Source organism: Chrysemys picta, chromosome 19, assembly GCF_011386835.1.
Source record: "Chrysemys picta bellii isolate R12L10 chromosome 19, ASM1138683v2, whole genome shotgun sequence".
In the NCBI taxonomy this organism is placed as follows: Eukaryota; Metazoa; Chordata; order Testudines; family Emydidae; genus Chrysemys; species Chrysemys picta.
The window spans coordinates 17,217,259-17,244,087 of NC_088809.1; the positions used below are offsets into that span (position 1 = coordinate 17,217,259).

At 44.2% G+C, this 26,829-nt stretch overlaps 1 protein-coding gene across 4 annotated transcripts in view; it reads left to right on the plus strand.

Moving 5' to 3' along the window:
• ATP2A3 (ATPase sarcoplasmic/endoplasmic reticulum Ca2+ transporting 3) overlaps positions 1-26,829 on the plus strand; it is a 146,198-nt gene that overhangs the window by 66,890 nt on the left and 52,479 nt on the right. For all 4 annotated transcript variants that reach the window (XM_042857762.2, XM_005284388.4, XM_024103468.3 and 1 more), the window contains exons 4-8: positions 678-782; positions 2,746-2,884; positions 14,357-14,437; positions 17,117-17,202; positions 19,375-19,839. In XM_042857762.2, the coding sequence (XP_042713696.2) occupies positions 678-782; positions 2,746-2,884; positions 14,357-14,437; positions 17,117-17,202; positions 19,375-19,839 (876 nt within the window). The remainder of the gene's footprint in view (positions 1-677; positions 783-2,745; positions 2,885-14,356; positions 14,438-17,116; positions 17,203-19,374; positions 19,840-26,829) is intronic.

Here is a 26,829-nt window from a genome sequence, read left to right on the forward strand (position 1 = left end):
AACAGGCGAGCAAATCCTGGGAAAGCTGTGTTTTAAGCCTGACTTTGCACCTCAGGACTGCTGGCAAGAAAACCAGTTTGCCTTGTAATTGTCCTTCAGCAGTTCTAGGTGGAGCTGGTTTCTAATAGGAGGAATTGCAGATGGACTCCCTCCCGAAAGATCAACATGGGAGTGGGATCTGCTGATACATACATGCCTTTAAACGAGCTGATATTTGAATGCTTTATAGTGTTGTTGTGGCGGTGCTGTGATCTTGGCATACAAATGCTTTGACAAGCAGCTCAAGGGAGTGAAAATATGGGCATGAGGGATTTTTTTCACAGCAGCACTTGTGCTTTTCTCACCTGGTCATCTGATTCATAGCTCTGGGTGCCTCAGGGCTGTAAAACACTAATCCAATTCAGCAAGCTACTTCGGCAGGAGCTTAACTTTAAGCACCTGAGTGGTCCCGTTACATTGACTGCCATGCAAGCAATTGTGTGTTTTCAGTTTAAGCACATGCTCAGATACCTTGCTGAACCAAGGCGTTTAACACTAATGGCATTCACACCCATGATGAAGGGCCTAATCCAAAGCCCAGGGAAGATAAAGGAAGGACTGCCTCTGCCTTCAGTGGTTTGAGTGATGCCCTAAACAACTAGCGGTTCCTAGTTACGCTGTATCTTGCCACCCTGCAGATCCTGGCCTGGTTTGAAGAAGGTGAAGAGATCACGACTGCATTTGTGGAGCCAGTTGTCATCATGCTGATTCTCCTAGCCAATGCTGTTGTGGGGGTGTGGCAGGTACGTAACCGCTTTTGTCTCCTTTCTTTAATTCCTACAAGCACTGAGGTTTGTTTGGGAGCAGTGGAACTATTGGCCAGGCGCCTGGAACTGTACAACCTGCATGACAGAAACGGAAGCTCGTGAGTTGGAACCAGGTGCTAGGTTTGCATTGCAGAGTTAACTCGAGTTCCCTACAATCCAATTTACTCTCTTTCGAGCTAGCCAAGCCCAAGTGAGAATGGTTACACTGTTAAATAACACTCAAGCGGCACAGTGGTCTTCACTCAAGCTGTGGCCTTTACCCCCTCTCGAGCCAGCCAACTCGAGGCAAAAGCACCAGCATACTCACATGAAGGGGACTCAGGTGAGGGATAATACTTGAGTTATAACTCGAGTTAATTCTGCAGTGAAGACAAGCCTGTGGTGAGGGAAGTATTGTGGGGCTGTCAAAAATAAGACTGGAGCATTGGGGGAATGAAAGGAGAAATTCTGGTAAGGAAAACGTGAACCCGAGTTGAGGTTGATGAAAGCAGGCTTTTAATTGCCAAACAGTAATGAAAATGAGGAGCCAGTCTCAGCTGGAGCCTGGTCTGTACAAGGGACAAAGTCCCCCAAAAAACAAACAAAACGCCCCAGTTTTGAGAACAGTGTGTTCAGTTGCCAGGTATTGGCAAAGTTGGTAACTAATGAGTAGGGCATAGACCCTGTGCTGGTGAATTCTCCCTGTTGAGCTCCCTTTTAAAAAAAAAAAAAATCATCCGTGAGAACTTTACAAGGATATAAAATGCCATCCTGAATAAAAATAGAATAAGGGTGACATTTACGATATGTAATCTTTATTATGTCATCCCTTAATCTTTATTTGGCAATTTGTATAGTTTGAAGTTTGGGATGTCACACTTATTTACCACTAGGTTAAACACCACTTATCTCTTGGAAGTGGCCAAATGCATTTTCATTAAGCAGACTACTTAATGCGCCCCCAACTGAAGTAGCATTCATTATCAGATGCTTTCATTTGCCTGTTGTTTCCTGGAACATCTGGCAAGATAGCATCCATTCTGATTAAGTGGAGGACACGAAGGTCTTTTTTTACTTAATATTTTAAAGCTGCTGTTTAACTTAGTTTCAAGCTTATTTGAGATGTTCTAATTGCTGCATCCAGTGCTCAGTGGTGCTGCAAGTTAAGCCTAAATGTGTCTGGGTAGAAAATCCCTATTCTTAGGAGCAAGACACGATTAGGCTGACGGATCATTTGTTCTAGGTGTTTTTCCCCCCAAGATCCTGTTGTTCCATTTTGACGTTGTTCCAAAATACTAATGTTCCTTTGTAAGTTCAGAACACTTCCCATGCAAGAACCTCAAAGCATTTTCCAAACACTCGCTCACTAAGGTCCATGACTGTAGTGCTCTAGGCAAGCATTAACCCTTATGTCACAGATAGGGAAACGGAGGTAAGACTGGGTTCAATGACTCTTTCCTGTGGCCTCAGAGTGAGTCCACAGCAGAGTTCAGTCTAGAAATCAGAAATCCTGAGACTCCGTTGTTCTAACCATTAACAACTCTACCAGTTCCTCTCAGATGGTTCCATGCCCCTTTGCCTCTGGCACATCCAAGACTCATCACAAAATGTAGTACTTCATATACTGCTTTGAAGCCATTCACTACCCCTCCCCATCTGACGTAGGTAAACATGTTTCCCTTTAGCCATGGGGACAATGAGGCATAGCAAGGTTAAATGACCTGCCCAATACCACAAGACAAGCCGACTTCAAAGCCAAGATTAGAATTCAGGAGTTCCTGGCTCCCAGTCCCTTGTTCACACAACTAGTTCATACCTCAGTCTAGGCAGTTGAATAGGGGAAGGGCTGATTATCAACAGCTACTCCCTCCCCCACTACCACCACCACCACCACCACCATGCATCACCACCATCTAAACGGTACAACTGCCTGAAGCTCTGCTGCACGCTCTGTTTACAGGAGAGAAATGCGGAGAGTGCTATCGAAGCCTTAAAGGAATACGAGCCAGAAATGGGAAAAGTGATCCGTGCCGACAGGAACGGAGTCCAGAGGATCCGGGCTCGAGATATTGTTCCTGGGGATATTGTGGAAGTGGCAGGTACGCCAATGATCTCTTCCCCCACCCCACCCCCTCTCCTTGGCTGGATGCAGAGGTATGGAAACACCCTGCTGGGCCATGGGTTAGTTCTAAACTAACCCCCGCCCTGAGTTAGTTTAGAACTGAACTGAAAATGCGGCGAAACTCAACCATCACCCCGGTTCTTTAGTTCTGAGCAACTTTTGTTTGAAGCAACCTTGTCACGGAATAGTGAGCTGAAACGGGCACCGCTCCAGCATTGTGTGCTGGCTTAAACTGAATATCCAGCACTGTGCTCACTCTGCTCGGCTGAAGTAAGTTAGGCTTTGGTCTGCATGGCTTTCCATGAAAGAAAATGGTCTCTCTTAAGGGTTGTGGGATAACAGTAGCCATCTTGGGGTGGAAAATGAAACCCTCGGGTGCTTTTATTTTTGCCTAAATTCAAAGCATGCTAAGATTGGGGAGGAGAGATGAAGAAGAGACCTCTGAGTGATAGTGGACCTCCAGTTAGACATGAGTTTGCAATGGTATGTGGTACCAAAAGGTGCTAGTAGGACTTTAGGCTGCAGTCACAGAGGCATTGCACCAGGAAGCAAAGGTGTGAGTTGTTCTCCATGTGGCTCTGGGGAGGCCGCACCTGGAGTAATAATACTTAGATCTTAGATCCCTGAGCTCTGTTCAAGGGAAGATGAGTATCATTATCCTTGTTTTACAATTGGGGCACTGGACACAGAGAGGTGAAGTGACTTGTCCAAAGTCAGGGAATGTAGAACCCAAGTATCTTGACTCCCAGTCCAGACCCGTATCCATAAGAACATAAGCTGTCATGGAATAACAAGGAAGGTCCTCTCATGGATTGGTAACTGTTTAAAAGATAGGAAACAAAGGGTAGGAATAAATGGTTAGTTTTCAGAATGGAGAAAGGTAAATAGTAGTGTTCCCCAGGGGTCTGTACTGGGCCCAGTCCTATTCAACATATTCATAAATGATCTGGAAAAAGGGGTAAACAGTGAGGTGGCAAAATTTGCAGATAATACAAAACTACTCAAGATAGTTACGTTCCAGGAAGACTGCGAAGAGTTACAAAGGGCTCTCATGAAACTGGGTGACTGGGCAACAAAATGGCAGATGACTTTCAGTGTTGATAAATGCAAAGTAATGCACATTGGAAAACGTAATCCCAACTATACGTATAAAATGATGGGGTCTAATTTAGATGTTACCACTCAAGAAAGAGATCTAGGAGTCATTGTGGATAGTTCTCTGAAAACATCCACTCAACGTGCAGCAGCAGTTCAAAAAGCGGACAGAATGTTGGGAACCATTAAGAAAAGGATAGATAATAAGACAGAAAATATCATATTGCCTTTATATAAATCCATGGTACACCCACATCTTGAATGCTGCGTGCTGATGTGGTCGCCCCATCTCTAAAAAGATGCATTGGAATTGAAAAAGGTACAGAGAAGGGCAACAAAAAATTATTAGGGGTATGAAACGGCTTCCATATGAGAAGAGATTAATAAGACTGGGACTTTTCAGCTTGGAAAAGAGACGATTAAGGGGGGATATGATAGAGGTCTATAAAATCCAGGCTGGTGTAGAGGAAGTAAATGAAGTGTTATTTACTCCTCATAATGCAAGAACTAGGGGTCACCGAATAAAATTAATAGGCAACAGATTTAAAACAAATAAAAGGAAGTATTTTTTCCACATAATGCACAGTTACTGTGGAACTCCTTGCCAGATGATGTTGTGAAGGCCAAGACTTTAATAGGGTTCAAAAAAGAACTAGAAAAGTTCATGGAGGATAGGTCCATCAACGGCTATTAGCCAGGATGGGCAGGGGTGCTGTCCCTAACCTCTGTTTGCCAGAAGCTGGGAATGGGCGACAGGGGATGGATCACTTGATGATTACCTGTTCTTTTCATTCCCTCTGGGGCACCTAGCATTGGCTGCTGTCAGAATACAGGATACTGGGTTAGATGGACCTTTGGTCTGACACAGTATGGCCGTTCTTATGTTCACACCTGCCACCCAACAACACTGAGACGAAAGACCAGCCCAAAGCACCCCTCAGTACCTTCTTACAAATGTGCAGACAATGCAAGTGTAACATTTACATGAGCTGGGCTTTTAATGTCTTGGGAAATATTTGTTCCGTCTGTGTGGGCTGGAATCCTTGGTAATTTTGGTTTGTTATTCATGGAAGACAAGTAGTGCAGGGGTGAGAGAGGTTGAGGGGAAAGCGTTGGCTTGCGAGCACTGGAGAGACTTGTGCTTTTGGATCTGGGTTTGGGTAGCCTCCATCTGCATTCGTGTACTTCATCCTATGGCTTATCCTCCTGTCCCTCCTCTTATTTGTAGCTATATTCCAACTGCATTGAGCTACCTATATATTTATTGGCTTTCAGGGGCATCACAAAGATCAGTGAGTTCATCCTCGCTGCGTCCCTTGTACTATCCCCATTCTATGGATGCAGAAACTGAGGCACAGAGAGACCCCAAAGGTCACACAGCCAGTATGTGGCAGAGGCAGGAATACAACCCAGGTTTTCTGGGTCTCAGTCCAGTCCTTTAATCCTTCCTGTCCCCTACTCCTCTGAGCAGAGCCAGCCAGAATCTAGCCCTGCATTTATTAGGATTCATTGTAGGATTGTGTTCTTTACCTTTCAATATTGAAGGCTCTGTTGGAGGATTAAATAAAAAGCATTTATTCTTCAGGCTCACTATGGTATTCTATATATTGATTAAAGTTTGCTAAACCACAACCCTCCCCAAAATGGCACATTTCAATTAGCCAGCACATGTATTTTTTTTTAAAACCCACTTTAAGCCTCCAAATCCCTCAGACTCCTCTGGACTTCTCGACTTCGTGGACTTGCTCGTGGAAAAATGCTGCGGTTCCTTGTGCAGTAATCCAGTTCTTTGTTAAGTCTTCTTGTTGTACTTGATCTGGAAGATAGATCTATCTAAAAATAATGCACAGAGGATAAAGGAGATGATCACGGGTTAGCTCCTCAGCTGGTGTAAATTGGCATAACTCCGGAGTGCAGCTATGTCGATGAATGCCAGCTGGGGCTCTGGTCTGAGGTTAGCACAAACTGTCTTTGAACTGTGTATGAATAAAGAACTCAGATTTGGTCACATGTAAGGTGAGGTCTGATTCTGCTAGGCCTGAAGACCTAGATTGTTGTCTAGATGGTGTTCGGGGGTCTCCTCTGTATTCTCTGTGTGGGTGGGAGAGAACAGGGCATTAGGGAAACGTGCAATGGGTAAAGGGTTCCTCTTTGTAGGCTCTGCTCATCCAATCTGGTTTTCTGGGGCGGTCCTTTGGGGAAAACAGGTCAGGGCAGTTTTTCAGCTCCACAAAGCTCCCTTTCTGTGTGGGCAAAGTGAGCCCGTGGGGATTGGCTGGCCAAGATGCTCTCGCGTCTTCCTCAAAAAGAACAAATTGTAAAATGCAGCTCTCGCAGGCCAAACAGCTCAAGGATTTTTCCACCGGGGGAAAATGTCTCGGCCAGGCCTGCCCGGTTAGGCTCTCGAGCCGTGTGGTCTGGCCGTCTCTGTGGGATTTTAGGAAAATGCTGACTCGAGCAGAAGTCATTAAAGTACTTGGTGCTGAAAGTGGGCAGCTGCTCAGCTTGGGCCCTGTCTCGGTCTGTCTCCTCCTTTGCTCCCAGGAGGAGCACTGACCCACCCCTTCGCTGGAATAAAAAGAATTAAGCTGGTTTTTCTTGAACAAGAATTTCAGAAAGAATTTGTCGAAATAAACAACAAAGAGAAATGAAATCAGGGTCCATTTGACTGTCCACTCTCTGGACAAGGAGATCTTTTGTATTATGCTTGTTTACGTGCCTGGCACAATGGCGCCCTGATCCCTAATTGGGACCTTGTAGCTGCTACTGCAATACAAATTATTGTTTTATCACTGCCCTAAACTCCCTGTGCCTGCCTGCCTGCCTTCCACCAGCCTTTCAGCCTGCTAGCAACTCCCTTCCCCTCTAACTATATAGGGCAGTTAGTTAAACATCTTCATGATGCTTCCTCCAGCCTCCTGCCCCCCGAATCAAACGCTTATTGCATGCATATGAGCTGCTGATTTTTTAATTTTTTTGTTTGTTTTAATTACACCATCAACATCAAAAGGAGTGGAGAAACAGCTGAGCTGTTGTCTGGGGATTCATGATTTAACTGAGGCAGACTTAGCAAATTCTAATACCCTGTTTCCCCGAAAATAAGACATCCTCCGAAAATAAGGCCTACTTACAGTTTTGCCTCTCGTTGTAATATAAGGCATCCCCCCGATAATAAGACCTCCCCGATAATAAGGCATCCACCGATAATAAGGCATTTTTCATTTCTGAAAAATAAGACATCCCCTGAAAATAAGACCTAGCGCATCTTTGGGAGCAAAAATTAATATAAGACACTGTCTTATTTTCGGGGAAACAGGGTACCTAGCAAGTACGCTGTCGGATTGCAAATACAGGAGTGTGTGAATCCAGCATGAGCGCCAGCTTCTATAACTTTAGGGCCTGCGGGGGCATGATTGACACTGCTGTGTAAAATGACACACACCCTTAGACTCTGGTCGCTGACACATTTGCACATCTAAAGGGGAACATATGTATATGCTCCCTAGGACCAAACTCCAGTATTTTTTCCATTGGCATTGGCATCTGTGTGATGGTTGAGGAGGGGAAAGTGAAAAACCTAGTTACCTGGCCAGTTATTCAATGCTGTGCTAGGATATGGGGGAAGGGTATGTGTGAGAGAGAAATTCCCTCCTGACCCCTGTTGCAATTAGCTGATGCCCTGAAAGGTGATATTTGATTACCCCAATTTAGCAAGTAAAACGATGCATTCTGCTTTTGATCCTAATCCATGCCACCATATTTAATGCTCTGACCTCCTGCAGTAGTGAATTCCATTGGCTTTGGCTAAGTTTTCCAGGCATCTGCATGCCCTGTTAATGAGGTGATTCTATCCCTGAGTGAGTAACTGTGTGTGTGTGTGTGTGTGTGTGTGTGTGTGTGTGTGTTGATTCTGTCTGAGTGAGTAACCTTGTATGTGTGTGTGTCAGAAAGAGAGAGGTTGGGTGTAATGTATGGAGGACAGATGGGTGGGAGGTTGGAAGACTGAGATTAATGCAAACAGTGTGTAATTAATTGACTACTTTTGTTGTTTTTTTAAAGCTTGGGATCTACCAAGGAGGAAAAACCCCAAATCGATAATGGAATGACTGTCAGTTTTAAAATGGAAAATAATGCTTTGATAGCTTAGAATGATCTCTCTCTCTCTCTCTCATTTTTGCCATGACCATGGAACATTAAACTGTAACTATCAGCTCACCATGGTGAGCCGTTGTCGCAGCCCTTCCTTGGCCCAGGGGGGAGTGGGGAGGAGGTAACCACCCCCTGATTTCCCTTTTCGGATTGTGACTCCAGTGACAGCAGAGGCTATGCGCCAGAAACTCCCTGTTCTGCAGCCCTGTGGGTGGGGAAATGGGAGGAGCCCGGGCTCTGCCTCCACCACTCACTGGCCAGAGGTAGCTGATCAGGAGCATACGAGAGAGCAAATTGCTCCCGGAGAAGAGGTAAAGTAGCTTAGTGGAGGGTTTGGGACCATTAAAATCATTGCCTGGCGGGTAAAATGAAGAACAAGTTAAATAATTTGTTAAAATAACATTAAATATGGCATTTTGGTTTGCCTTCGTAGCAGATTTCTTAAAGCTGGCCTCAGCTCTTCTCGTCCAGGCTGTCTAAATATGGTAATCGCCTGTCTCTTTTGGGGGTGAGGGAGGAGAGGGGTGTTAAAGTTCATGTTAGAAATTAACATGAATACTGGTGCAGAGAGCCAGGATGTCCCTGTGGTTAGGGCACTAGCCTAGGAGGTCAAATCCCTGCTCCACCACAGACTTCATGTGTGACCTTGGGCAAGTCACTTAGTCTCTCTGTGGCTCAGTTCCCCATCTGTAAAGTGAGGATCATGGCATTACGGGGAATAAATACATTAAAGATTGTGAGGTCTTCAGGTGCTGTGGTGATCAGGGCCATATAAGTCCCTTATAACAACAGCAAAGTGATAACTGGCAACATGTTAGATAAGGCGATTCGTTGCCTGTGCTGTTGACAATGACCCTCATCCTGCTACTGTTGTTCGTGCTGAGTAATACCTTATTCTACAAGTCCCACTAAAATCAGTACCTACTGTCTACTACGTTTACGTAAGTACCTACCACAGTGCGACACCAGTCTCTCAGCTGGAGTTTCTAGGAGCTGCTGAAGTACAAAATCAAAGATTGGCTTGAGACAGCTCTGGCCACAAGACTTTTTGCTGAGCACTGCAGAGAGAGGCAATGTCCCTTGTGAGATTTACTAACCAATTCTGACCACTTGATGCCAATGTTGTTCCCATTTTTCTTGTGCCCGCGCCACGTCCGTTCATTGGCTTCAGACAAACTTTTTTCCTTTGGCCTTCACCGCAGTGGAAACCTGCAGCCTTTGATTTGGTAATGATTAGCTTCTATTTAGTAGCTGTCTTAGGACAGTTGATGCCTGGAAGCAAAACAGCACAGGGAAAGAAAGTTTGTGTGTTTAAATAAATAAGCTAGTTATAAATCTCTCATCTGAATGAGCCTTAACTGTTACCAACCCAGTGGAAAAAACTCGCTAGGCAGGTTGCACTGATCCTGTCTTCGTGAAGCTAGTTCAGTTCCCACCCGGCGATTGGCACCATTGGCAACCTCACAGGTTTTAAAGATTTCAGTTCTTTCTCAGCACTCAAGGCAGGTCCAGCAAGGTCAGCCCTGATGCTCATGGCGTGAGCTGTGACCCCAGTTCTCTGGGATCTATCAAGCTCCAATCACCATAGTATAGATGTACCTGTTCTCTTCAGATCCTGCTAATAGATTTTAGTCCCCACAGCTGGCAATAGATTACATCTCACAAATAGATGACCCGTTTGTGTAAGGGGAGTAGAGCACTTTGGTATATCTTAAAGATGGCCCATCTATATGGATGCTGTACGTGTGTGAATAAAATCTCTTGCCAAGGGGGGTTTCAGCTCTCATTATCTTACATTCTTTGATTCCGGGATATAGAAATAGCTGTGGCGCTGCCTAGTCATTAGGAAATGCATATTCATACATAGAGGCAAGGAGCATGAAGGTCCCCTCACTGGAGGTGTACTCTGTGTACAGGGCTCTAGAATGAGAGGACCAGGTTCACAGCAATCTACCCCAGCTGAAAGTCTGGAGAGACTTTTATCCGTGCTCCTGCTCCACTTGAATGTCTAGTGGTTAAATAAATGTAGGAGGCCAAGGATCAGTTGTTGTGTAATGTGGGGTTACTTACTTGTGACCAAAGACTTTATCTACCTCGGTATTTCCTGAAGAAACTAATTACTGTGTTGTCCAGATGATAAAGGAGTCAAATGGAGTAACTTACACACTGAGGGGCTGGAAGAGAGGGATACAGCAGGAAAAGCAATTTAAGAGGGTGTAGGAAGGACCGTTTTTAAAGTAGGACCACACACTTTATCTTCTGTCCCCTTGCAGTGTGTGTTTTATCATGTACTACATCCTTCCTTTGTGCTGGCACTTTGCAACAAACTTGAGTGGATTTTTTTTTTTTTTTTTTTTTTTTACTGTTTTAAAAGTCTGTAAGTGTAACTGACATCAAAGGCCCGATCTATACGTAGTTTTTATACCAATGTAATGCTTTTCATGTAGGGGGAGATTTTAATATGAATTATAATTAAAGCAGTACAAATGCCTCTAGTGTGGGGAGCAGTTATACCTGTATAAAGGTGCTTCTTCTGAGATAGCTTATTCCTATACGTTTAGGGGAATAAGCTGTACAAGTGTACAACAACTTTATACAGATATAACCATGTCCACACTAGATGGTAGCACTGTTTTAATGGCATCAGTTTCTAAACCAATATAGACCTAGCAGCACAAAAACGGTAGGTAGACAAGCTACAAGATTTTTGGAGGGTGGTTATCTCGAGATGAATCAGGTACATGAGTATACAAATGGGTAATTTTTGTGTATGCGTCCAGAAAGGCTGCAGAACTCCTAGCAGCTGACTATGAATGAATTGGCTATCAGAAGTCCTCTTGTGCCACCTTCACATGACTAGAATCACCGCTAGCAGCCGTTCTTCTTAGTTTGGAAATTTTCTTTTGCTACTAATGCTCATTCTTTCTTTGAACATCCTCACGGGGACTAACTGGCATTAGGGGATCAGAACTAGACATTCAGAAAACAGAAATTTGTTGGCTTCCTCATGCAACTGTCATACGTTCTTCTCTATCTTATAGTAACTGCACGCACATAGAGGATGCTGCCTTTGCCGCCTCTTCGCCCTACTGTTCAGGACCCACAGAGAGCCAGACTATCGGCTTTCTCAGTCTTTTGTACCTCTGGATTCCACCAAGGACCAAAAGTAGAAAATCCAACATACTCTCAGAGATGTTGTGCACATGGTGTTTGCAGCAGAAATAGATCAAAACCTTGTGACAGAACCTGTTCTCCTAAGGTATCCCAGCCAGGGTGGCGGACAGAAGAGGGCTGGTAAGAAGCCACACATGGGAGACTTACCCCAAATAAATCTTCAACGTTAAGAGATTCACCCTCAAAGGCCTTGACTAAATAGTGTATAGTATGTCATCTTGCGTTCACCCAATAGGTCTTGATTCAATGCCCATTCAGGTCAGTGGAAAACACTCCCATTGATTTCAATCTGCATGAGATCAGGCCCTTAGCTCTGAAACAGCTGGGAAGGTGGCAGGAGGCCAGTGGTATCAGGTTTGGTGCATCTCCATTTGGGATATTGATTACCTCTTTCTGCTCTCCCTCCTGCAGACCGTTACTTTTGTTGACTCCTGAACCATCCTGGCCTACACTCCTGTATGGGAGTTTATTATAAGTGTGTATTACACCAGATTAGTCATTTTCTGTTTAAAACAACTGGTGACCAGGCCACTCTTATTTCCAAGACTTTTGTTAGGAGCTGTGCCAAAGGAACATTCATGTTCATCAACTCAGGTATCTATAGCCAAGAATGTGGTTGTATGGCTAAGGAACTGGACTGAGATTCTTGACTCTGCCACAGACCTGCTTTGTGACCTTTGGGAAGTCATTTAATCTCACCATTTGTAAAATGGGTGGTAATGCTTTCCCTCCCAAGGGTCCTGAGGATAAATATGTTTGTGTGGGGCTCAAGTACTGTGTCAATGAAGGCCATATGAGTATCTGGATTATTTATATCACTATGTATGGGATCTCAAGAGTTAAGAGGGGGATTTCAGTCTCTATGGTCCATGCAAAAAGCAACAGAGGGTACTGTGGCACCTTTAAGACTAACAGAAGTATTGGGAGCATAAGCTTTCGTGGGTAAGAACCTCACTTCTTCAGATGACTTGCATCTGAAGAAGTGAGGTTCTTACCCACGAAAGCTTATGCTCCCAATACTTCTGTTAGTCTTAAAGGTGCCACAGTACCCTCTGTTGCTTTTTACAGATTCAGACTAACACGGCTACCCCTCTGATACTATGGTCCATGCAGTCGTTGGCGCCTTTGAGAGATTTAACAGAGGACTGTTGGAGGTGGTTTATCTTTGACGTGGACATTCATCCATTAGAGACAGAGAGCACTCCTTCTCCTGGTTCCTCTGAACCCCTTTTTTTCATTGGTCACCAAAAGCCTTCGAGTGTTCACTTAATGACTTTCAGTCCTATTCTGATATAATAAAACACTTACAGGGTGAAGACCATTTTTTACTTGGTTTCTAATGGCAGTCCAGGGTAGCTTAGCATTTTGATGGCTTGTTTAAGTATGGGGATAGTTTTAGTCGTTGCAAGGGAAGAGAACATGTTGCATTTAATCTAACTTGGTAACTGTCATGGAGAGGGTTAGATCATACAGATGTTTCAACTTCAATGATTTAAACTGTGTACGCAGAGCACCTTTCTGTTGCACTAAATGCTATTTTATGCATTACAAGTACAAAAATGAAGATAATCCCCCAACCCAGGTATCTCAAAAACTGTAATACTGATAGCCCAACCCAGGCATCTCAAAAACCAATCAGCCACAAGGAGTTTGTACAGCGCAAGGGGGTCCTGGTCCATGACTAATGCTCTTGGATGGTGCAAGAATACAAATAATAAAAGAGAAGCCAATAATAATTGATAACCATCCACCTATCCCCTTATCAACAGCCCAAGGAGAAATGACTGGTGTTGGAGCATGACCTGAAGGTTCATAAATCCTGTCTCTGGCAGAGCTAGGCCAGGAAGCCTGCTACAGAGACAAGGACCCTTTATGGAAAATGCCCTGCCAGCAGCTTCTTTGAGAGCTCAAGCACTCCAGTCACAGCCATGGTAGTGCTGTGTGGTGAGAGATACTAGGATGTTGTGTTTTTCTGCAGAGACTGTCACTCAAACCACAGCTTCTTGGTTGTCTTTCTCCAGCCCAATCTGTTGGCTCCTGGAAGAGGCTTCATAACTGTACTAACTCACTCCAATTTCAGGTACTCCAGCTTCTGCTCTTCCCCACAAGCACACTGGATAGAAGGGCTAGTGTCAGAATTCTGTCTTACCCAATAGTGTACTAAGGAAACTTATTTGGGACAAAAGGGGTTAATTACACTTGGGTGGGATTCTCTCTTCCTTTCCCCCAAAAAATGCTGTGGGACTCACTCATCCACACAGTACCTGGTGTGTTCTCCAGGTCTTGTCCTGTATCCCACCCCCTGTGTCTCTCCATATTCAAGCTGAACTTTGCACATGGCGAAGACAGCTGCAATATCCCATAGATCTGAAAGGAGACAGGGAGGAGATGGAGAAAGAACTTGCTACACCATCAGCTGCCTCTTGTCAGCCTCAGCTGGTGCCTGGCGTGTGTGTGTGTGTATATAGATATAGATATATAAATAAAATATACATTTAAAAAAAAAAAAACTAAATGCCAGCTTCAGTGGAGGTCTCATTATTTTACCAAAGGTGGTTTGCAACTAATTGCATCTCTTTATCTTTTATGAAACAAGAAGTTGTAGACTTCAGAGCCAGAGCTTTGGAAAGAAGGAATTAACAGGCAGCTGTTGTTTGTGTTACAGTTGGGGAAATTTGTCTACAAGCCCCAAGATTGTGGCCCCAGTGTGCCAGGTGCTGCATATACACGTAGTAAGAGATGGTCCCTGCCCTGAAAAGCTTATGATCCAAATAGAGGAACAGGAAGTAATGTTATCCTCATTTTAAAGATTGGAAACTGAGGCACAGGGAGATTAACTGGCTTGTTGAAGTTTGTGGCAGAGCTCGGAATAGAGCCAGTTCTGAGTCCAAGGTCTGTGCATAAACTGTCCTTCCTTTTGCTAGTTCCCATGGTTAGTTCATGTATCTCCCTTACTGTGGTTGAGTTCAGTCACAGATCAGACCAAACCCTTTTAACCTGTGGCATTTCTCTTCTATTTTCCCTCTCTTAGTTGGTGACAAGGTGCCAGCCGATATCCGGATCATCGAGATCAGATCCACGACGTTACGGGTTGATCAGTCGATTCTCACAGGTACGGGCAGTGGTGGGGGGTTGGGCTGTTACTCTGAGCATGGCGGTCTTGCACCGAACGACTGCGACTGGATCGAGTCCTGGGTGGGGGTCGAGGTGGGTTGTGTTGGGCTTGGTGCTCTAAGAACCTTCACTCCCACAGTGAAATTTGTATCAAATGTTCTGTGTTATGAAAAATCTAGGTTCTCCTCTTAACGTTTTCATTTTCACACCTGTCTGGTGAATCTGTGGTGGCCAGCCCCTCTGTAAGACTTTCCAAAGGGGTCACCCAACTAATCCAGATACTTGGCAAACCAATCTCTACCATGTCCCTGTGAGGCTGATTGGTTAGCACTATTATCAGCCCTTTTTACAGATCGAACAATTTAAGACCAGGGATTGGGGTTTTCAAATGCGTTCAGCGTTGGCCTGACTGCTCCACTGAAGTGAATGAGCGTTTTCAGTGGGAGCAGAGTTGGGGTGAGATTTTCAAAATTGCTTGGTTTCGGACTATGTGACTTGCCCAGAAAGGGAATCAGTGGAGAGTTGGGATTAGAATTCAGGAGATTCTGGCTCCATGTCTCATGCTCAGACCACTGGACCACAGCTAAGTCTCGGCAGGAAGTGCCCAAAATCTTGAATGTGTGTGAGGTTTTGTTAAGAATCAAGCCTCCTATTAATGATGGCTACACATTTTACTGCAGAACAGGGTATGTGGCTGTCTTACACAGGTACTGAACTGTGGTTTGAAAGCAAATGTTGCTTGATTCTTGTCTATCTTGTTGTGTAGCAATTAAAGAGTTAATCATTTCAGATGTGTGATATTTGCTAGAATAGGATGTTGTCATTGAGGGGAGGAGAATTTTTTTTTAAATATGAATTAAAGAAGTGTTTGAAATATTACATATTAGCTTTAAACATTATATCACGACTATCACGGGGAAATGGTAAGTATCCTTTCTTTTCTATTTAGATCAGGGGTTCTCAAACTGGGGGTCGGGACCCCTCAGGGGGTGGCGAGGTTATTACATGGGGGGTCACGGGCTGTCACCCTCCACTACAAACCCCACTTTGCCTCCAGCAGTTATAATGGTGTTAAATATATTTTAAAAATGTTTAGTGTATAAGGGGGGGGGTCGCACTCAGAGGCTTGCTGTGTGAAAGGGGTCACCAGTACAAAAGTCTGAGAACCCCCTGATTTAGATGAACCATTAGTCTAAACTCCAAATCTCCTTTTGACATGATTTTAAAAATTCATGAGCTTGGGATACGGCAAAAGGGAAGGAAAAACAATTGCAGAAATTAAATCTACAGGGACACCAGCACAGTCTCCCCGAGACGTGGTTTTGTGCTAATTGAACTTTCTCCTGCAAGGTGACAGGAGATGCAGCGGAGGAACAAAATTATTTTTGTGCTCAGAGCACGAAATAAAGACCTTCAGGAGAAGCACTCTTGATACTTTCATTACGTTCTACAACGTATTCCATCTCCTCTTGAGGCCGTTGATTAGCTTTTGTGGCTTTGCGTTCTCCTTGAATAAGTGGAACTGTTGCCTCTGATTTTAATTCTTGTGTCCTGAGGAGAGGGGCTTTTCTTCAAATCTTGGAACTGGCTGTTGCAAGCTTCCCGGAGCAGGGAAACATCTTTTGTCTAAGTTTGTACAGTGCCTAGCACAATGGGGTCCTGGTTCATAACTAGGGTTTCTAAGCACTACTGCAATGCAAATAATTAGTAATAGTAATGTAGCCAGTCTCCATGCCAATGCAGGACTGTTCCTTACAAGATGCAAAAGAAGGTTTTTGGACTAAAGAGGATTTAATTTTAGAAGCCTTTGTTTTTTTCAGGATATCGTCAAAATAGAAAAGCAGCTAGTATAATCTTCACTGTCACCCTTATGAGTAATGTTTTCCTGCTGTCGCGATGCACTCCACAATTTAGGATTAGTTTTTGAGCCCTTTAGACCCATCCCAACTAAGCCCGTGCACAAAATACTAATCCTTGTTCCATTTGACTATCTCCGCACACAATTAATGCCAAGAAGCAACTTGGCTGAGATTCACCAGAACAACGCTTGGTCTCTGGTGACAGTTTCTCTGTAGAAGTCTTCACTGGTTAGTTGGTGGCAGTTAAAACCTGTCTGGAACCTGGAAAAACTTTTCTCTGTGTTTGTACCTTGCCTAGCCCAGTGGGGCCGGGGCCTCCAGATCCAACTACAATACAAACCACAGTAATTCAGACAGCAGTGTTATCATCGCTGGAGTATGAGGAGGGCAGCAATTGGTGGGTGAGACCAGGGACTTGAATTTGCCAACTTGTATCAGGCCGTCCAGATGCCTAAATATGGAGTTAGGTGCCAAACTTTACATTTTCTGGCTCAAAATGTTGGCCTAACCCTGTTAGGGTATGCTGTTAGCCAAGCGGCTTTTTGGCTCTGGTAATTTTCACTTGAGTTTAAGCTAGTTATAGGAAAATAACTCTTCTCTGCATAGTGAACAGATGAATGGACCAGCTGTAACATCTCATTGATGAATGTCCAAACAAAATGACCTAGTGCCAAAGATCTATTTTCAAGGCTATGTATTGTCACCAACAGAAGCTTCCAATCCACCTTAATAGAGGCCTTTGCTGGAACTGGATCTGTGTTGAGAATCTCAGTAGGAAACCTTGTAAATGGTTTTGCTCCCTCCTTTTGTCTCTACAGGTGAATCTGTGTCTGTGATTAAACACACTGACCCGATCCCTGACCCCAGGGCTGTCAATCAGGACAAGAAGAACATGCTTTTCTCTGTAAGTTTTTTCATATCCTTCGCCAACTCTCTTGGCTCTTGTAGAAACAGCCACAGGGTAAAGAACCTCATAGGCAGGTATCAAAGAGTGTAAGTTTTTGAGCACGACATTGTAATAAAGGATAATTACTGTTCACTGAAGGACACAATTTAAGGTGGTATTTTTCCTAAGTGCTCAGTGCTATTGTTAAAGTCAATGGGAACAGAGTTAGGCCAATGCTGAATGCTTTGAAAAAATCCCACCCTTAACAGTTTACATGTTGTCAAAAGTTGGCCAGTCATCTACTCACTGGACAGGAACATCTGAGTCTTGGTTGTGCTGCAATGCAAAGTCCTTACAAAGGAATAACTGGATGACATAACAGCATTACAACCCAGGCAACTAGTGAAAGGATATTCCACAAAAGCTTATTCACTGGGGCAGTTCTTACTTTACTGTTTGTGGCAGAGATTTTCAAAGAGGGCAGCCTAAGGGAGTTTGGTGCCCATTGAGTTTTGGCATCTAACTCCCTTATACTTAGGGCCCTACCAAATTCACAGCCATGAAAAATGCGTCACGGACTGTGAAGTCTGATCTCTCCGTGAAATCTGGTCTTTTGTGTACTTTTACCCTATGCTATACAGATTTCACGGGGGAGACCAGTATTTCTCAAACTGGGGGTCCTGCCCCAAAAGGGGGTTGCAAGGTTATTTAGGGAGTATTGCCACCCTCACTTCTGCGCTGCTTTCAGAGCTGGGCGGCCAGAGAGCGGCGGCTGTTGGCTGGGCAGGTGGGTGGCCGGAGAGTGGCAGCTGCTGACCAAGGTTCAAGCTCTGAAGACAGCAGAACGGAAGTGAGGGTGGTAATGCCATACTATGTCAACCTTACTTCTGCATGCTGCTGACAGCGACTCTGCCTTCAGAGCTGGGCTCCTGGCCAGCAGTCACCATTCTCCAGCCACCCTGCTCTGAAGGCATCGCCAGCAGCAGCGCAGAAGTAAGGGTAGCAGTACTGTATCTTCCCCCCACACACACACACAATAACCTGGTGACCCCCCGACAACTCCTTTTTGAGTTAGGACCCGTACAATTACAACACTGTGAAATTTCAGATTTAAATAGATGACATCATGAAATTTATGATTTTTAAAATTCTATGACTGTGAAATTGACCTAACTGGGCCGTGAATTTGGTAGGGCCCTACTTATACTCCTTTAAAATCTCAGCCTTTGTGTTTATGGTTTTCTTCTGAAATCATGGACTAGAGGTGTAGCAGGCATTCATGATTAAACGTGCAGAACTTGAAACTTGTGAGGTGCAAACAACTCTCAAACAGCAAAACTAGAGATGGACTCAGGTTGCAAAATTTGTATCTGGAATTTGAATGCTCCAAAATTCAAAGGCATTTGCAACATGGAGTTTTGCTTCATCTTATAAAGATTAGGGGTTATTTAAAACAATTTAACATTTTGCCAGTTTTGGAGGAGTTTATATATGAGGTTTTGTTACCGACTTTTGAACCTGAAGCAGAAAGCAAGTAGCTCATTGTGTAGGGAGAGAATGTAGCCTGCCAATTAGAGTACAGGATTAGGCGTCAGGACTCCTGGGTTCTTTCCTGAAATCTGTCACTGACTCAAGGTCCAATTTCTCTGACCCTTTCTGAACAAAACTGGTCAAAGTAATTTGTGAAGCAAGACTGTTATACCTTAAAATCCATTAGAGAGGAGTGTGGGGAGGGAAAGGGGGCAGTCTTTTCATTTAGCAGTTTCTACTGGACCAAGCATCTTCAACTTTTCTATGCTCCTTAGGAATAAAGGGTATGCATTGCATCTGGAGATGCTTCTAACTCCAAAAAAACCCCAAACCACACAAATCTTGAAGACCACAGAAGACTCAGTAGCTACTCATAGGTCTGGAGAAATCCCTGTTTAGGTTTGGTGGGATATCACCAAAAGTAGAAAGGCCTGTCAAGGGGTCACAGGAAACAGGAATTATTGGGTCCAGGCTGGAGAGAAATTGAACAGTAACTCAGTGACAGATCCCAGGAAAGAACCCAGGAGTCCTGACTCCAAATCCTGTACTCTAATTGGCAAGCCATCTGCTCTCCCTACGCAGAGAGCTACTCATTTGCTGCTTTAAGCTCAAAGATCTAATATTTGTATATTCTGTACATACGAATGACTTCTTTTCCAGGGTACCAATATTGCGGCTGGTAAGGCTGTTGGCGTCGTCATTGCTACCGGGGTATACACAGAAATTGGGAAGATCAGGAATCAGATGGTTGCAACTGAGCCAGAGAAGACCCCATTGCAACAAAAGCTGGATGAGTTCAGCCAGCAACTCTCCAAGGTCATTTCTGTGGTCTGCATAGCTGTCTGGGTCATCAATATCAGCCACTTCAGCGACCCGGTTCACGGTGGCTCTTGGTTTCGTGGGGCTATCTACTATTTCAAGATTGCGGTGGCCTTGGCAGTAGCTGCCATCCCTGAGGGTCTCCCTGCTGTCATCACCACTTGTCTGGCGTTGGGCACACGCCGTATGGCCAAGAAGAATGCTATTGTGAGGAGCCTTCCTTCAGTGGAAACGCTCGGCTGCACCTCTGTCATCTGCTCTGACAAGACGGGCACCCTCACCACCAACCAGATGTCTGTCTGCAGGGTGAGTTCTTGAGCTATGCAAATGTGTAAACACCATGTTGCTTTCCCATAAGGTGTGCAGGGTCTTGAGGCTAATGCACGGGGTTGAGAGTTGGGAGATCTGAGTTTTATCCCAAGGCTGCAGAGCTAGGAATAAGTCACTTTCCTGCTGTGCCTCAGTTTACCCATCAGTGTAGTAGGGATAACAACATTTACCTTCCCCACAGACATATTGCAAGGCTAAAACATTGTCTCTTCTGGCAAAAACTTTGCTAATTTGAAGGAGAGCATGAAAAAGCTTGGCATTATTGCAAACCTGTATAAACATGACCTTCCTTTCCTCCCTATTTGTGGTGAAAATCAGTTTATTATTTTTGCATGGCTCTAGGCTGCAGTTATATAGGTCGCTCTTGCTCCTTGCGAACAAATGAGACACTTGTTTAAAGGTGTGGCTTTTCAGAGGTTATTTTAAGGACTCTTCTATCTTGGTGCTTTCCTCTGTGGTGGGGATCTGCTTGAAATGAGAGCTCCTGGAAGCGCCTGTATTTAGTCTGTTCTCTCCCATGCTTGTTTAACCAAGCTGGTAAGAGATGAGAAACTTAAAAGCTGAACTTCTATCAGAAGTCAAAACTGGGATCAGTTTAACTCCCTGGTTTTAATACATAAGAAGGGATCACCCTGAGAAATCCAAGGGTCAAGATAAGATTAATGCAACCTGGTTAATCTGTGCGTTTTTTTTTTTATCCATGTTTTGTTGTTGGAAAGTTTTGGTCAGCAATCCCATACAGCTGAGTTTGGAATCTAAATATACTATAAACACACATTATTGGGTAAATGCCAGGGCCACCACGGCTGCGGAATGCATCAATTTTATCTGCTATAATAGAATAGGACGGGAAAGATGGGATAATCCAAGCACTCCTCAGTTTCCCTATTAATCCTCATGACTAAGAAAAGATTTTTCTTGGTACTGGCACTCAGATTGTATAGGAAAACCTTGGAAAACAACATTTCACGAGAGGGGAAAAATAAACTTGCCCAGCATCTCTCCCCCGAACCTCCCAGCTTTTATACTTCGTTAGAACAGTCCAAAGTAGACAACATGTTGTAGCATCGCTATGTACGCTGTGAGCACTGACTGACATTATTAATATTGGGAAAGTCTGAGATTTCTGCTCTATATATTATTTAAAATGAGACAGCACTGGAGCCATTTTAAAAAAAGTGTCATTTCCATGTCTTAGAAAGGACGGACGGACACACACACACACAATATCTTCCTATTCTCCCTTCTGCAAAGCAGATATGTTAGAAGACCAGTGATTCTTCCCATCCCCTTCTACAGGCAGCCAGCTAAGTAACATTTGTGTGACATTCTGCCTCAGGAGTACGTCTGGCAGGCTGTTCCTGTTCTGTAGCGGTTCTTCTAGTTTCCTTAGTGATATGGCAGAGTAAGTGGCCCATGTTCATCTGCATAATGAATGCGTGGGAGTCTAAAGGCATTAAATGCCAAGTTGATGGTTCTGCGGACAGATATGGAAGCATCTCTTGCTGATCAACTAGCTAACATATAGAGCAGGCGAGACTTTTATCTTTCCAAGAACCTGTTCACACAAGGACAGCATTAAGGTTGCTTTCCCAGCTGGTTTCTTTACCAGGCAGACCACTGATTTCTTTAAGTCTTTCCCTTTTTATTTTCGGACTCCCAAGATGAGCTGTGCAAATTGCAGTTCATTAAGGCTGCAGGGTTGCAAGCAGACTCCTTCATCTGGTTTTGGTCCATGTGCACGCAAACATCCTGTGTTCGGACAAACCACAAATTCAAAGCCACTCTCCACTAAAGCCACTCAGGTGTGTTTCTGGCTCTGGGTAAGAAGGCGCCTGATTCACTACATTCAAGTGTGTTCAGATCCGGGATATCGATTCAAGCCCATCTCTGAATCCGCGCCATGGGGACTTCTCTTGGCTTCCACCTAAAATCATAATTTGGTTCAGATGATGATGATTGATATAGTGCAGGGGTGGCCAAGCTTACTGACCCTCCGAGCCACATAAGATAATATTCAGAAGTTCAAGAGCTGCAAGACGTGCATAACTTGCCCCGCAGGGTGGTGCCTACCCAGGCGCAGGGCTTCTGCCCAGAAGCCCCTAGCTCCACCACCCTACCACAGGGCAGAAGCCCGAGCTCCTCACACCTCCAGTCTGGTAGCTGCACTTTAACTATAAAAGAGCCCATGTGGCTCATGAGCCGTGGTTTGGCCACCCCTGGTATAGTGGTAGCATCTAAAAACTTCATCCAGGTTTGGTCCCCAGTGTGCTAGGTACTGTACAAACATATATAGTAAATGTCAAAATGTCAGTCATCTGCTCCTACTGAAGTCAATGCAAGAGTCCCATTGATTTTAATTTTACAGGATCAAACCATAAAAGGCAAGACAGAACAGGGGTGTGAAACAAACAAGACAAAGTGTGTGTGCGTGTGCACTGGGGGGACAACGATGACACAGAGCAGCAATAACAACAATATTTAATATCTGCAATAATCACGGTTCTCTCAAAACTCAGCCCAAACTCTCAGCAAACGTAGCTTGTGTTTATAATGTAAAATCAGTTGCCATATTAATTCACTCCTTTTTCAGTATCCATTTAATCAGTCAGCAGAAGCGGGGATCTCTTGGATAACATTATTCCAGGCCCAGTCAGCTTGAGGAGAGACAGAAATTTTGTGTTAATGTTTAACCTTCGGGAGTTCCCTGGTTAAATAAGGTGACTGCTTAATGGAAGGAATATGGATATTGTTCACAGATTTGCAGACTGTTTAAAAAGGCAAATATTTACGCTGGGTGGTCATGACTGCTATTGAGCACTTACTTATCTTGTAGGTGTTCACTTCATTAAACAGACCGGCTCTGTCTTGAGAGGGGACTGTATAAAGCCTGTCAATATCCTGGACAAAGGTTAGGCATTCATTTGAGGTTAGCTGGGGCATGCAGCCTTTTATTAGGAAGATTTGGGGACCTGGTGTCTTCTGTAATGATCCAAAGAAAGCTGTTGTCCAAAGGACTCTTTCAGACCTGTTTCAAGAGGTTTTACACATAAGAGAGCTCCTTTGCTAACAGAGACCTATGGCAAGAAACTGCATCCCTGTTTGCAACTCCTTCCAAGTCTGAAGGCTCTCTGCTTTTTCCCATCTCCCCCAGTTTTGCTTAACTCCTTCACTTGGGGCTGGATGGGGGAAAACTTTTATGATTTGTTGTTTGGATTCCCCCCCCCCCCTGCCCCTTTTATAGATTTCAAATTCAAAGTCTGAAATCCAACCAGCACTCTCTGGGCAAAAATGGAGAAAAAATTTGTCTTAACAGTTTTGTTTAAAAATTCAGATTTTGGCAAAACCTTAAAACAAACTAACAAACCAATGATAATATTCAACGCTTCTGTCATGTAACTCCCTGAGTTTTCTTCCCAATGATAAAATGAATAAATAAATAAAAGTGATTTATTTGCCCACTTTCTGAACACCTTCCTGGTAGAAACCTTTCCTGGATTCTCCATGAAATACAGCTGACCAAACTTTGCAAATTTTTCTCCAGTTGAATCCCACCATTCATGATACTACATGTCTACCTGAGGCCAAGTCCTGAAATTCTTATTCCTTTTTTACTCAGCCCTTTCTCTGGGGAAACAAAACTTCTTACTAATGCCAGTGCATAATTAAGGACTTCAGTATTTGGACCTTGATCCATCAAAACACTTAAGCATGTGCCTAACTAAAAGGGTGTGAAATGGCTAGAAGCATGTGCATAATTTAAATCACATGTTTAATGGTATGCACTTTAATAAGAGCCGAATGCTCAGTAGAGCTTTGCAACCAGCATGACAGTGGTCCTCCTTCATGACATGAATTATATGCATTATACCAGCTTCCGATCTTTATTACTCTTATTCTTTCACCACCAAGCTTTCTCTGCCATTGTTTGGTATGATAATTCCAGAACCAGGTGGTCATGGTAGCCTGGCAACTGGCTTTCTTGGTGAGTTCACAGATCCGTTGCCTACTTTCAGTTTCATTCTTGAGAGTCTAGATCAGGGGTCGGCAACCTTTCAGAAGTGGTGTGCCAAGTCTTCATTTATTCACTCTAATTTAAGGTTTCGTGTGCCAGTAATACATTTCAATGTTTTTAGAAGGTCTCTTTCTATAAGTCTATAATATATAACTAAACTATTGTTGTATGTAAAGTTAATCAGGTTTTTAAAATGTTTAAGAAGCTTCATTTAAAATTAAATTAAAATGCAGAGCCCCCCGGACTGGTGGACTGGACCCGGGCAGTGTGAGTGCCACTGAAAATCAGCTTGTGTGCCGCCTTTGGCACGCGTGCCATAGGTTGCCTACCCCAGTCTAGATAATTGCTGAGAGTGTCTCTTTTCTCAGCTTGATACGTGCTGCTGTGGGTGTTTGTTTAAATGTTTACAGAATCCCATAGGTTGTGCTCAGCACTGAGTAGCATATGGAGCTGCCTCACCTCTAAGTTTTGTCTTCATATGTTCTTTTGCTGTAGAGGAGTGGTTCTCACCCAGGGGCCCGGGGCCCCCGTGGGGGGCTGTGAGCAGGTTTCAGGGGATCCGCTAAGCAGGGCCAGGGTTAGACTTGCTGGGGCCCAGGGCAGAAAGCCGAAGCCCCACTGCATGGGGCTGAAGTCTGGGGCCCTGAGCCCCATCACCCAAGGCTGAAGCCAAACGTAGCTTTGTGGGGGCCACTGTGGCGTGGAGCCCCCAGGCAATTGCCCTGCTTGCTACCCCCTAATGCCGGCGCTGGCTTTTACATGCAGAAAACCAGTTGTGGTGGCACAGGTGGGCTATGGAGTTTTTATAGCATGTTGGGGAGGAAGAGGGGCTCAGAAAGAAAAGGTTGAGAACCCCTGCTGTAGAGAGTTAGGGTACAACACCATGTTAGATTCAGAGGTTTTAAGGTCATAAGGGACAAATATAATCCATGCGACCTGCATAATAAAGGCCACAGAAGTTCCCTAAGTGAATTGAGCAGCTTCAACAGAAGTTATGTAATCTCCAAATAGACCCGTTCAATCTCACTGTTCCTTGTTCTGAAGCAATGTAATTGGAGCTAGATAATTCACATTAATCCCCGCTCTCCACCCAGAGACTGAGCTAAAAGCTTTCTTGTGATCAGCAAAACACAGATAGTAGTTAATTAACGTCCCTCTGTTTTTTTTCTGTTCAGATCCAATCCTTGAGATTATTGTGATTTATTTCTGTCCCATAACTTCCTCTAGATAACCTTACTTTTCCCTTAATGATAATTAATGAATGACATGTAGCAACCCCAGCTAGCTTTGCTGGCCTGAATTTCTTGCTTTCAGTTCAAGTCTTGGTAGTTGATTTTTACCAACCTCTTATAATCCCTAATTCACCTTTGAAAATCAGTCTATTTTGGAACTGTAGCATAACCTTAGAGCCCTCATTCAGCACCGCACTTCAGGATTTGTGTAAGTCCCTTTGTAATCAGCAAAGCACTTAGTAGGTGCTGAAATACCATTGACTTCACTTCACTGAGGCCTATTTGTAGTACAGTAGCGCCTAGAGGCTGTATTCAAGAGCAGAGTCCCATTGTGATAGGCACTGTGCAAATGCATATAAAAAAAGCAGACCCTGCCGCCCCCCGCCCCAAAAAAAGTTTACAATCTAAATAGACGAGTCAGACAATGGGTGGGAGGGTTAATAGGCACAGAGGGGGGGAGTGACTTTTCCAGAGTCACACATCGAGTCACTGGTAGGGCTGAGAATAGCACCCAAGGTCTTGTGACTCCGAGTCCAGTGTCCAATCCCCCTAGGCCTGCATGAGGTAAGCCTGCACTGTTCTATGCACAGAGGACTCAGCCTTCCAATCAGTCAGCCCTGGAACTTTTTATAAGCATGACGCTCGCTAAATGAAAGGAATGAGACGAAAAAAATTCTGCCAGGATGAGTAGGGTCCTTATATGGAATACAGCTAAACCTCCCCTCTTCCTCCCCCATGAGCTGATCAACAGAATGGCTGGCATTCCCGACTTTCCCTGTTGTATAATAAATCAATTGGTGGGGGTTATGCACAGTAAGTGCTTATCGATGCTCCCTAGCCCACGATGGTCAAAGCAGTCTGAATACTAGCTCTAGTCCAAGTTTGCATTGAAACCAGACCTTGAAGGGAATAATTTTAGAAGATTCCCACTGTCTGTCTGGGTTATTGTCTCTCTGTATGGCTGCTTTGACAGGGGAGATGATATGGGAGGAAGCCATTATGTAATTATGTTAACTGCAAGCATTATTTAGCATAGAGGGAGGGGGAGAGAAATGTTTTACCTCTGTCCTCGCAGATTGCTTCCTTTTTATAGAAGAAGATTGCAGGATCTGTGTAATAAGTTAATAACTCTGAATTAAGCTCATCATGGAGCCTTTGAACAACAGTTATTGAAATTGACATTCAGCTCAAATTATAGTCTCTCAAAACTTGGCATATGGCACCCTTTTATGCTCCATTACTTAATACACCAGCAGGCCCAGACGCAGAGGATGACATTTGGAAGTTATGATCTGATGGGCACATTTGGAAAGATAAGTACATGCCTCGTAACCCGTTGAAACAACATTGGATGAGCTGAACTTCCTGAGGGGACAAAGAATGTGTTCTTATTTTAAAACCGACTGCCTGGCTCGTCCCTTCTAAATAAGGGCAATTGGCACTGGGCTAGGCAAGCAGAATGCTGTTACAGGACTGATCCTGTTGAGATGCTGAGTGTCCTCCCAGCTTTTAATATCGGTGGGCGCCGAGAGAGCTCAACAGCTTGTTGTAGAGGCTCTGTGCTTGGCAGGACCAATCCCGTAACTCCTGCCATTGCTGTGCTGATGGCCAGTTGTCAGCTTTCCTAGTGAGGGGGAGACATTGTGGAGAGCTCCATGTGGACTTTTACATAGATTGTGCACTGTGAATGCAGGAAGGGGAGAAGGGTGACTCTTAAAC